This window comes from Panthera leo, chromosome D3 (assembly GCF_018350215.1).
Source record: "Panthera leo isolate Ple1 chromosome D3, P.leo_Ple1_pat1.1, whole genome shotgun sequence".
Lineage (NCBI taxonomy): Eukaryota > Metazoa > Chordata > Mammalia > Carnivora > Felidae > Panthera > Panthera leo.
Genome location: NC_056690.1, coordinates 46,942,433 through 46,954,468, shown reverse-complemented (window position 1 = coordinate 46,954,468; position 12,036 = coordinate 46,942,433). Strand labels below are relative to the sequence as shown.

Here is a 12,036-nt window from a genome sequence, read left to right as displayed (position 1 = left end):
CCACAGCAGTGGGTCTGGCTTTAAGTTCACAGCTGCTGACTTGTGGTTGGTCCCTTTTGCTGCCCAGCGGTCCTACTCCATTTCTGTGGTCCGTTGCTTTCACGTGCTGCTTTCATGTGTATCTCACCTAAAACTTGTCATACCTCCTCCTCCATCCTGCGCCAGCTGGGGACATTGTTTATGTCACTGACACACTCCTCGTGTTTCCAGTATCAAAGCTGCCACATCCTTGGATATGTACGTAAGTGTACATGTTGTGCCTTCTCTGCTTTGCATTGTTGAGGCTGCAACCTCCCTGTTTGTGCCTGGGGCCCCACCCCCTCTGACCTACAGGAGGACATCTATGCGGTTCCTCCCCTCTCCCAGGTAATCGCTTGTTCCTTGTTCCCATCACCTGTCTTACCTTTAAAATGCTAAATCTTATAAAGTACCTCTGATCCCACATTACTCTCCTTCCTTACCATGTTGTCTTGAACACCCTCTGTTTATAGGTTTATTCTCCCCGTTGCACTCACTGCTCTTGATCAGGTCACCATTGGACTACACTCAGTTGCCTGGTTGAGTGGTTCTTTCTCAGTTCTCCTCTTTCTTGACCTCTCACTGGCACTGAAAGTTGTTGATTACACCCTCCTTCATAGAACATTTTCTTTACTTGGCTTGCAGAACATCACTCTCATTTGATTTTATTTCAGTTTCCTGTGCCAGTCCTTTGGCATTCTTCTAGCTTCTGATATTAGAGTGTCTCTGGGGGTAGGCAGGGAACCTCTTTTCTGTCCATACTTGTCTCTAGGTCCTTTGTACTCAAAGTGTGGTCTGAGGATTAGGATCAGTATCCCCTGGGAGCTTGTTGGAAATTCACAACCTAAGGTCTCAGCTCAGACCTAGTGAATGAGAATCTGTGGGTTTTTTTCCAAATCTGTAGGTGATGCATACAGACATTAAAGCTTGATCCCTGTTGCCTTACATGGCCTCATCTAGTCTCATGCCGCTAAATATTATCTGTATTCTGATAACTCCATTATTTTGTGTCTCCAGCCTCTGGCTTCCCCCCGGATTTCAGACTCATTGTCTAACTATCCACTTGACATATTCACTTAAATGTCTAACGATATCTCCTACATATATTACAATGTCCCGAAGAGAACTCTTGCTTTCTGTTCAAAGCCGGGTCCTTCTGCAGTCTTCTGTGTTTTGGTAGGTGGAAGATCTGTCTTTCCAGGTGCTTTGGCCAAGGCTGGGAACCTTCAAACTGTCAGACAGTCTCGTTTTTGTGTGTCACATCCATATTCAGTCCCTCAACAAATCCCGTTACATGTACCTTCAAAATATATCAGACTCTGGCCACTTGTCATATCGGCACTCTTACCACTGAGACCCACGCCCCCACCACCTCTCACCTGGATTGTCACAGCAGTTTTCTCACTATTCTCCCTGCTTTCACCCTTCTCTCCAGCATTGTGCTAATCACAACGTTCATAGTGATCATTCTGAAACATGAATCCCTTCACATCAGTTCTCTGCACAAAACCCTCCAATGGCTTTGCTTCTTTGCTGGAATAAAAGCCAAAGTCCTACACGATCTGGCCCTCTGCCACCGTTCTGAAGTCTGCCTCTCTCCTCCTCACTTCTGTTACCCTGACCTCAGTGCTAGTTCTTGAACTTGCCAAGCATGTTCTCCCTTAGGCCTTTGCTTTTCATTATTTCCTCTGCCGGGAACTCTCTTCTCCCAGATATCTACAGTGCTTGCTCCCTCACTCAGAAAGACTTTCTTTTGTTCAGAAAGACTTTCACTATATCAATTTTTATTCCCTCCCCTTTTTTGCCCTTTAAAAAAAAAAAAAAAAAACCACCTTTCACATAATATTCATTTGGTGATCTCCCACAACTAGAATGTAGCCTCCTCCATGAGGGCAGGATTTTGTTCGGTTCATTCATGTATTCCCAGCCCCTGGAACAGTGCTAGACAAAGAAAGAGGTGCTCAATAAATATTTGTTCAACGAGTTAATGAATGAGTACTACTCAGTGGTATGTCACGAAGGTTACAGAAATTCAGAGGAGAGGCTGCTGACCACTTGAGAAACTTGGACAAAGCACCACAATTGAGTAATGTTTTGAAGAGTCAGGAAAGGTTCTCCAGACAGATATGGCAGGGGTAGAAAATGCTTTGTGGGAGAGGACAACACATTCAGAGGTTAAGAAAAATAGTTTTCAAAAATGTCATGAAATGTGGTGTGGCTGAGGCAAGGGTGAATGTTGAGGGTGCTGGGGAGAGGTGACAAGATGAAGCCAAGAAAGTAATTTAGGACCAGCTGGTAATGAGTCTTGTGATTAGATTGTGCCGAAGAATTTGAATTTTAGCATATTGGTGATGGGGAGCCAACAGACATAATTATTAGAGTGACATCATATTACTGTTTTACTGTTTTACTGTTTTACAAGATTCATGTATTTTTTAAGGTAAACATTGTGGAATTCTTGTAATTCCATTATACTGAGACAGGACTTTGAAGAAAATGAGACCTGATCTCTACTCAGGAGTTCGTACTCTGGTAGAGTGTGCTGTAGGAGTAAAGATTGATTCAGGGTCCTCGTGTCCTAGACGAGAGATGACAAGAGTTTGAATGAAAGCAATCATTGAGAATGGAAAGTTGCAGTTCTCTCTTTGTGTTGATTTAGTGAACACATGTCCTTCTGACCATTGCTGAAGGGTCAGAGGCTTCCTCGAGGAAGCCTGGTTGACTTTCTTGACTTGATCAGATCTCCACTTGCATGTTCTGTGCACCGTTTTCCCAGAGTTGAAATTCTGTACAATTATTGGTTTCTGTCAGCCCTGCCCGTCAACCGGATAGTACATTCATTCCATGAGAAATTCTGCAACCCTGGCAACTAGCATAGATTCTGGCACCCATTAGGAGTTCACATATTGGAGCAAATGAAATTTTGGGATACATTTTTAAGACAAAAATGACTGAGCTTGAACACTAGTTGATGTGGAGGATAATGATATATTTAGGGATCCCATCTATTTTGGCACCATATTCGGCCCCCTTCTACATTCCTTGTCTTAGTTAACAGCATCAACATCTTCCCACTGGGAAAACTACACATGTGGAAGTCACCTTTACCCCTTCCCTCACACTTCCCCCAGTACACGCTGAGGGGGCCTTAGTTCACCTCCCCTTCCTTTGACCCCAGAGACGTGGAGGGTGCTTTTCTAACCAGTTTTACTGCTTCTGGTCTTTGTCTCTGCCAGCCATTTTTCACCTGGCATGTTGTCAGATGTGAGAGTCTGAAAAGCAGTCCCCGACGGATAGGTTTGCCTTCCAATCCTGGGAACCTGTAACTGTATGTATGTATGTATGTATGTATGTATGTATGTATGTATGTATGGGAAAAAAGACCTTGACAGATGTGATTAAGGATTATGGAGAGAGAGGAGACAGAGGCTGAGGTGATCCGAAGGCCAAGGGATGTGGCCACAGGCCGGGGAGTGCAGGCAGCCTCCAGACCTGGAAAACATTAGGAATGTATTTTCCTTTTAGTGCCCCCGGAGGGACGGTGGTCCTGCCAACGCTGTGCCTTTGGTCCAGAGAAGGTGATTTTTGATTTCTGGCCTCCAAAATTATAAAGGACTAAATTTTTGTTGTTTTAAGCCACCATGTTTGTGGTAATTGTTACAGTGGCCATAGGACACTGATAGATCAGAGATGTCTGTAAAGTCTAAAACTGACCTCATCACTCCCTGGGAAAACATCCCCATTACTACAGTTGAGTCCAAACTCCGATCTATTTCACTTTAAAGCTTCAGCTCTGCTGACCACATCTTTTTCCTCCAGCCACCCTTGTCTCTAGCTGTACTAGATATTCTGGGCACACATTTGTTCTTTCAGGCTTTGGGGCTCTTTGCTGTTCCCCTCATACCCCTCATACTCTTTTTCTGCCTTAAACTAGTTTTCATCATTGCAGCTCAAATGTCATCTCTGCGTGGAAATGTACTCTGGGTCCCTCATGAATGACTTCTTCAACTGTCCCCACAAATGCTTTGTATAAACGTTAAGTTTACTTACATGTCTTATGTTTACCTATGTGTACTTATGTGTCTTATATATTGGACTTTGAATACTTGGAGAGCACCAGCCTTGTCTCTTTAATCTTCCTACACTGTTTCAGCAACTAGCTCTTTACCTGGTGTGTGGTAGATACTTGGTAAATGTTGATTTATTAAGTTGAAGTCACAAGAAAAGTGGTTTTTTTAAATAACTGTGGATTATTCTGTAACTGGTTTTCTGCAGAGTGAATGTATATGTGACCTTCCTGAAAAAAATTTTAAGGATGTCAGCAATCTAGGAAGCTGTGGATTTAATCGTCCAGAATAGATACACATAAGATTCCCAGTAGTCCACACAGTGTGGAATTCTTCGTCTTCAATTACATGCGCAGATTTTGCAAGTTGTGGAAAACAGGAGTAGATTTAGTTGCTTGGGGACAAGCCAGTACTTTTAAGAAACTCTGTCTTAAGCAACACTATACCATTTGGCTGATTTTGACCTTGGACATCATTCAGTGAAGATATGTCTGTCTAGAATGTCTCTCACTCTTGATGCTTGCTCCCAGGGTTCTGTTTCAAGCTTTTGTCACTTCCTTAGTAAATTATTATAGTAGCCTCTTGGCAGACCCTTCTGGACTCATTCTGACTTTCAGTTTACAATTTATTTTCAATGTGGTAGGTTTTTATTTATTTTGCTTATGTTCTTTATATTTACTGGGTAATTTTTAAGTTTACACAACAGCACCTTAAGGCAAAATTAAAATTTGGCACTGATATTTTGAGCTTGGGTTACCTTGGGTTACTTTGGACATTTTTAGAATATGCCTAGTATGCGGGAAACCAACAATAAAAGTATTAAATTGAGTGTGTGTATCTCCTGATCATTTCCTGTTACCTTAAGTAACAGGGGAAAGGTTACTTGGACCTTCTCCACAGTTCTTCCACATTTTGCTCCTTTGTAATATTTGTTCACAAGCTTGTTTTCAAAGGTCATATAAAAATAAGTTGATCAGGATAGCGTTAAGAATTGTTGGCATGTTTACATTGTTAACTTTATGACCTCTTCTTTTAGCCTTTTAATAGGGGTAAAATTCAAAAAGTAGGGTGGAATTAACGATCCTCTTAATTCTGAATTTTTGAAGACTACTTTATTAAGGTATGACTGGCATACAAAGAACTGTACATACTTAAAGTATGAAACTTGATAGAAATGTTGTAAAGTCACGTTAAACCAGTCACAGCCATTGGCTGCCATGCTATTTGGATGAGAGAGAGAGAGATTAGGATTGTGAAGTGAAAGGAGATTGTGTCCTAATGTGAACAGAGCTTTAAAGATCTAGGCCTGTAGAGATTTGTCACATTAAAACATTCTATTAATATGCTGTTTTCATTGAGAAAATAATCAGGCAGAGTTTCTACTTTAAGTGCTTATCTGTAGGCTAAAGAATTTATCTTGTAAAATAGTCTTTTTTTCAAAGTGTTATTCTCATAGTTTCTCAATAAAATGTAATTCTCAAGCCACCAGAGTCCTTTTGTAACTAGGTGGGAATAAACAAAGGCACAAATATTCCTTTTCTCATTATTCGATAATACGGATTTTCCTAGTTACCCATCAGAAGTTCAGTAAATAACATAAGGCTATTTCATAAATTCCCTTACCCTGATTTTCAGAGGTTGATGAAGTATCCTGAAAATTTAGGGTGGCTTTACTTACAATGCAGAAACACTTGTGTTTGTAGGGGAAAAACACAGTGGGAAATTAGAAAGATGGTGAAAGGCTAACTTTGCCTAGAATCTAGTTTGTGTATGTTGTTAAAATAAATGTCTTTTGCTTCATTTGGAAATATGTCTGTAGAAAAATCAACCAGTTTAGCTTCTGCGTTGTTTTTGTTTTCCAGTGGCATTGAAGTGAGAGAGCAGGACCAGAATATAGTTCATGCATCCAGCATGAAAGATCTTTGGCTTAACAGGTTTTGTGTGCTTATTTGTTTGGGCTTTGTTTTATTTTTGTTGTAGTAAAGTATGTGTAATATAAAATTTGCCATTTTTACCGTTTTTCAGTACACAGTTCGGTGGTCTTGAGCACGTGGAGCACAGTCACACTGTTGCACAACCATTACCCACCCTCCCCTGCCCGAATTCATCCTTCCAAACCGAAACTGAAACTCCCAACTCTACCCATGAAAGACTAACTCCCTATCTCCCTCCTTGTGTGTGTGTGTGTTGTTGTTTTTTTTAAATGTTTATTTCTGAGACAAAGAGACAGAGCATGAGAGGGGGAGGGGCAGAGAGAGAGGGAGACACAGAATCTGAAGCAGGCTCCAGGCTCTGAGCTGTCAGCACAGAGCCTGATGCGAGGCTCGAACTCACAAACCGTGAGATCATGACCTGAGCCAAAGTCGGTCGCTCAACTGACTGAGCCACCCAGGCGCCCCTGTGTATTTTTTTTTTTTTTTAAAGCATGAGGATCATTGCCTTATGCTATTATAAGATAGCTCAGTAACCACCACAGTGCAAGCATTAAGCACTGTCTCCAAGTGCTTTATGCTTTCCATTAAGACATTACTATGTTGCCCATTAACATTGGATGACAGATAAGGTCTGGTTTGATATTTATATGTATGGGCAAAATTGAAAACCTGAAGTTTTAAGATTGAGATTTAAGATCTCAGAAGTGCTAAGATCTACCACTGACATATTACTACTGGGAGATTTGAAAATTACTTCTATGGGCAGGCTTTACCTTGATCAGTAAACCTCCACAGTGGGTTTGGTGTTTTTAGGTATTTAGCTAAACATGTTTGAATTTTTGTTTTTTTAATGTTTGTTTATTTTTTGAGAGAGAGAGCAAGCTGGAGAGGGGCAGAGAGAGGGAGAGAGAAATCCCAAGCAGGCTCTGCACTGTCAGCTCAGAGTCCTATGTGGGGCTCAAACTCATGAATTGTGAGATCACGACTTGAGCTGAAACCAAGAGTAGGATACCTAACCGATTGAGCCACCCAAGTGCCCCAACATGTTTGAATTTAAATATATCTATAACTATTGGTCTACATATGAAATGATGCTATCCTAGAGACAGATTGGTGTGACTAATGCTATGAATGCAGTCTATTAAGAATAATTCCCTATTTAGAGGCACCTGGGTGGCTCAGTCATTTGCTTGTCTGACTCTTGGTTTTGGCTCAGGTCATGATCTCATGGTTCCTGGAAGTGAGCCCCCTCGTCAGGCTCCTGGGCCGTCAGCACAGAGCCTGCTTGGGATTCTCTCTCCCTCTCTCTGCCCTTCCCCCGCTCACATGCATACACATGTGCTCGCTCTCTCTCAAAAAGAAGTAAATAAACTTAAAAAAAAAAAAGACTCCCTTTTGCCAATTAGGTAATTATTTCATACTATGTATATTAGACATGTCTCTGTTCATAGTATTAGAAGTAATGAGCTTTTGTTCTTAATTAAGCAGCTAGTTAGTTTTTACCACAGGGGCACTGTAAATCATGTTGTTGATCATGTTTCTTTCTCTCCCTTTGAAGCTAAAATGCTCAGAGAGAAGTTTGTGATCAACCCCTGGCCAAGTGTACAGACCCTCATGGCATGCATGGGGACGCTGCCTCATTTCCTTCTTCATTTTACATCCTCCTTGCCCTCCTGCCTGCCTTGCTTTTTCTTTATCTTAAATTGGTCAGCTGCCCTGGGGACTCGAGATTCACCTTCTTCTCAGTGCCTGCAGTCACTCCCTACTGCCACACCTTCCTGGTGCCTTGCACTCCCATCCTACTGAATACCTCATTCCTGTCTGTATTGGGTCCTGCTCTTCCCTCTCTCCTTGGTAAAGTCCTCTCATAACTCTCCCCCCACCCCCACCCTTACTTTTGTCAACTTTGAGCTTCATCATCAGTCACAGTCCTTTCTAGACACCCTGTCCTTTTGGCCTGCTGTTCCCATTCAGACTTCTGTTATGGTACCTAGAAAACTTTACCAAATTCAGATGTTCACAAAATAGTCCACCTCTACTAGACCCTGGGCAGGGACCAGATCATACTGTTCTTTGACTCCACGCTGCCTACACTTGATAAGGAGAGAGGGGGAATGAATTAACCAGTGTCATATACCATGAATGAGCCAGTAATTCTGTAAGAATTGAAAAATGACCATTGGACTAAACAATATTGAGGTAATTGGTGACCTTTGTCAGAACCCTCCAGGGGAAAGGTGGGGATAGCCTGGTTGTATTAGGGAGGGAGGTTGGGAAGAAGGGCTGAGGGAGGGGAGAGGTAGAAGAACCAGGAGAAAGGAGTAGAAAGGCAGGCTGGGAGGGGGCAAAGGGCATTAGGTTGTACCTCTTGTCACAGAGGACAAGGGTCTGTACTCTCTGTCATTTGGTGGTGTATCCCTGGGAGGTAACCCCGGTGGCCCCGTAGTATGGATGAAGGGAGTAGGTCTTCAGCTTATATTCACCAAGTTGAAGTCTTGTTTTAGAAAAAGTTTCTTTGCCTCATAGGAGCTCTTAACTGCGTTACCTCTTTGGTGTTTACTGCACATGTCTGCTTTTTGTTAGGAATTTTCTTTTTAGGTGGACAAGTCCCTGTCTTATGATTTGTAGCCCTTAAACAGCAAATACATTGTGCTGTTCATAGTGCCATTTAATAACTGCCTGAGGTTTTTTTGCTTCAGTGCTTTTTGGTTTTCATGACATCTAAATTATAAAGTACTAATGCATCTTAAATGATACTAACCAATTCAGATGAAACTATTTTGTCTGACTCTTCAAAATCTTAATTTTTTTCATATGAAACAAATTTGAAAATGTAGGTGTGAAAAAACCACTCCTATTTCACCACCTAACACCACTGTCATCATCTCTGATTCAGGATTTGCTCAGGCAACTTCCTCTCACCAACACTCTTACCTCTACCTGAGTGTCGTTTTCTTTTTTTAAAGATTTACCTGAGGCACCACGTCTCCTACGTCGTCTTTCCTGATACCCATCAACCTAGCCGAGAAAATTGATTCCCTTACCTCACTGTGCCCTAGACAGACTTCTGTTATTTTACTGCTCTGGTCTGTATGTACATCTGAACCAGACTGGCCTCTCCTTAGGAAGGAGTAAAGTTATTTTTTTGCTCTATATTTTAGAGTTGCAGAACGATACCTTGATTATTTTTGCCTTTTGTATTTTGTTAAAAGCATTTTTCTGTTTTATTAAGTTGTATGTGTAAATGTGATTTTAACAACTAATTTCATCTGATGGCGGCTGTCCTTTCTTTGTTACTGGCTATTCAGGTTGTGTTTAATTTTTTTGAATACAAGGTTGTGTTACTGCCTGACAAAATTGACAGTGAAAAATATGTCTCTTTGAATTTATTATTAAAATATCTGTTTCTTTGTTATAACGTCTATGACTTGAACAAAGTATATTTTCAGAAATTCCAGTAAAATTATATTTACAGAAAATAAAAATTGCTGACATTGAAAGACATTCTCCAAGTAACTTAACACCATTCAGAGGGGCCAGGGTTCAGAGTTCAAGATGTGTTGTCCAACCTGCAATTGTACTTGTCCAACATTTGTTACTATGGTGTTTCCTGACTTGTAATGGTTCCAACTTACGATTTTCCAGCTTTATGATGGTGTGAAAGTGATATGCATTCAGTAGAAACCATACTTCAGGGTTTGAATTTGGATCATTTTTGGGACTAGTGCTGGGCAGCGGCAGTGAGCCTTGGCTCCCGGTAGGCCAGTAGGACAAGCATTCTGCATCCAGACAACCATTTTGTTTTTCAGTATAACATTCAATAGATTACATGAGATGTTCAAGACTTTATTATAAAATAGGCTTTGTGTCAGATGATTTTGCCCAAATAATGTAAGTGACGGAGCATATTTAAGGTAGGCTAGGCTAAGCTGTGATGTTGAGGAGGTTAGGTGTATTACATGTGTTTTTAACTTAATATTTTATTTATTTTAGAGAGCACAAGGTGGGAGAGGGGCAGAGGGGGAGAGAGAGAAAGAGAGGATCTTAAGCAGGCTCCATGCTCAGTGAAGCCCAATGCAGGGCTCGATCCCAGGATCGGGCGATCATGACCTGAGCTGAAATCAAGAGTCAGACACTCAACCAACTGAGCCACCCAGGTGCCCCATAAATTAATTAATTATTTTAACATTTATTTATTTATTTTGAGAGAGAGACAGCACGTGCACAAGCAGTGCGGGTTGGAGAGACGGGAGAGATAGAGAATCTGAAGTAGTCTCCAGGCTCAGAGCTGTCAGCACAGAACCCGACATGGGGCTCGAACTCCTTCAATTGTGAGATCATGACCTGACCCAAAGTTGGACCCCTAACTGACTGAACCACCCAGGTGCCCTGACCTAATATTTTGAACTTGATGAGTTTATTGGGACGTAACCCCATTGTAAGTCAAAGAAGATCTAAAATCAACCGAATGTGATAAAAATAAGGTTCCTTGATGTTGGCTAAGTTATAGAATGCAGCAGAGGGAAAAGAAAGTGCTAAAAAATTTGATTTCCTGAACAGTTTAGCTGTAATACAAACTAAGCAGATGGTCAGTAAATTTAAAGAAGTTTAAGGAAGTTTGCTTGAATGTGTGTAAGAGTTCTGCCCTAGAGCTGAGGACAATTGAGTGTATAGTCATCTGCTTAGGAAGGGAATTTAGAAAGTTACCTTGAATTTATATTTCAGTAGAAATACGGGCACAATTTAAAGTTTTTTGTAGATTGCTACTTTCAGCTGAAGTATATAGAGCAATAAATGAATCGGAGGACTTAAGTTCAAATGCTGGTTCACCTAACTCAAAAGCCATGAGACCATCAGCACACGTGTTAATAACCCCGTAGTCCTGCTTTACTGTCACCAAGGCACCCTGGAAATGCTAAAAGGAGATGAATAATGTGATCATGCCTGAAAACTATAATGTGTTGTATAAAAATAAGTTGTCTTCGTATTCTCAAACAGGCAGATGGCTCTACCCTGAATACATAGCCAATTAGGAACATGGTATTTCTATCCTAAAAATGCCTGCCTGATAATTGGATTGTATATGGATACTTTCAGCTTTAGCTCTTGAGGATTAAAATAATATCATACCAAAAGAAGTATTTTTTGAGGTATTTTAAGATTACCTTTTCTTCTGTGTCTACAGTATCAAAGGTAATTTAAACTTCCCCTGAGTACACCACTGTAACTTTTTCCTTATACATGAATTCTAAAAACTGAATTTTTTTTTTTTTTTTTTTTTGGTAGGTTACCCTTTAGATGCTTTGAGAGGGAAGATAGAAATTTTGGGGGAGGGGGAACTCCTTCCTGAATATGATTTCTTAAAGAATTGGATAATCTTTGGAAATCTCTTGTAATGTCTAAAATCTGTTTAATTGTAAGTTTATAGTAGCCTGTATCTGTTTCATAAATCCACTTTAGCCTTATTGGGTGCAGGTTCCCTGAAATCCCTGAGGAGGTGGTTAATGGATGGATTGTTGAAGGACAAAGTAGGCTGCTTAAGTTTCAAAGCCTAATGCATTAAGGGAGATATCCATTGTTACTGCCACCTCGCACCCAAGTTCCGTTCATTGACTGCGAACCTGCTCTGCCACAGAGTCCGAGTCCGAGCGGTCCCTGAGCAGACTGGAGGCAGTGACGGCACGCTCCTCTGAAGAGGAAGGAGAGCACCTGGGCAGTAGAAAACACAGAATGTCAGAGGGAAACGATTGTGGTGGTGGAGATGCTCTCTCCAATGGCATCAAAAAACACAGGTAGGACAGTCTAACGGTCACTATTGCTGGCTTTTTCTTATAAAATACTTACGGGTTCATAAAGAAAAGCATACCTTCTCTTTGTTTTTCCTTGTCTGTGTTGGACATTTATATTGCCGTTATCACCTCAGAGAAAGGATTTAGCTTAAGTACTTTTGCTCATTTGAGAGAAGAACATCATCTGTAATTGTAGGAACAAAGCATAAAACGTGGTTTTGGCAACCA

The 12,036-nt window shown here is 41.0% G+C and overlaps 1 protein-coding gene across 6 annotated transcripts in view; it reads left to right on the top strand.

Moving 5' to 3' along the window:
• OSBPL1A (oxysterol binding protein like 1A) overlaps window positions 1-12,036 on the top strand; it is a 243,168-nt gene that overhangs the window by 148,505 nt on the left and 82,627 nt on the right. For all 6 annotated transcript variants that reach the window (XM_042909435.1, XM_042909430.1, XM_042909431.1 and 3 more), the window contains one exon: window positions 11,655-11,811. In XM_042909435.1, coding sequence (XP_042765369.1) covers window positions 11,655-11,811 — 157 coding nt within the window. The remainder of the gene's footprint in view (window positions 1-11,654; window positions 11,812-12,036) is intronic.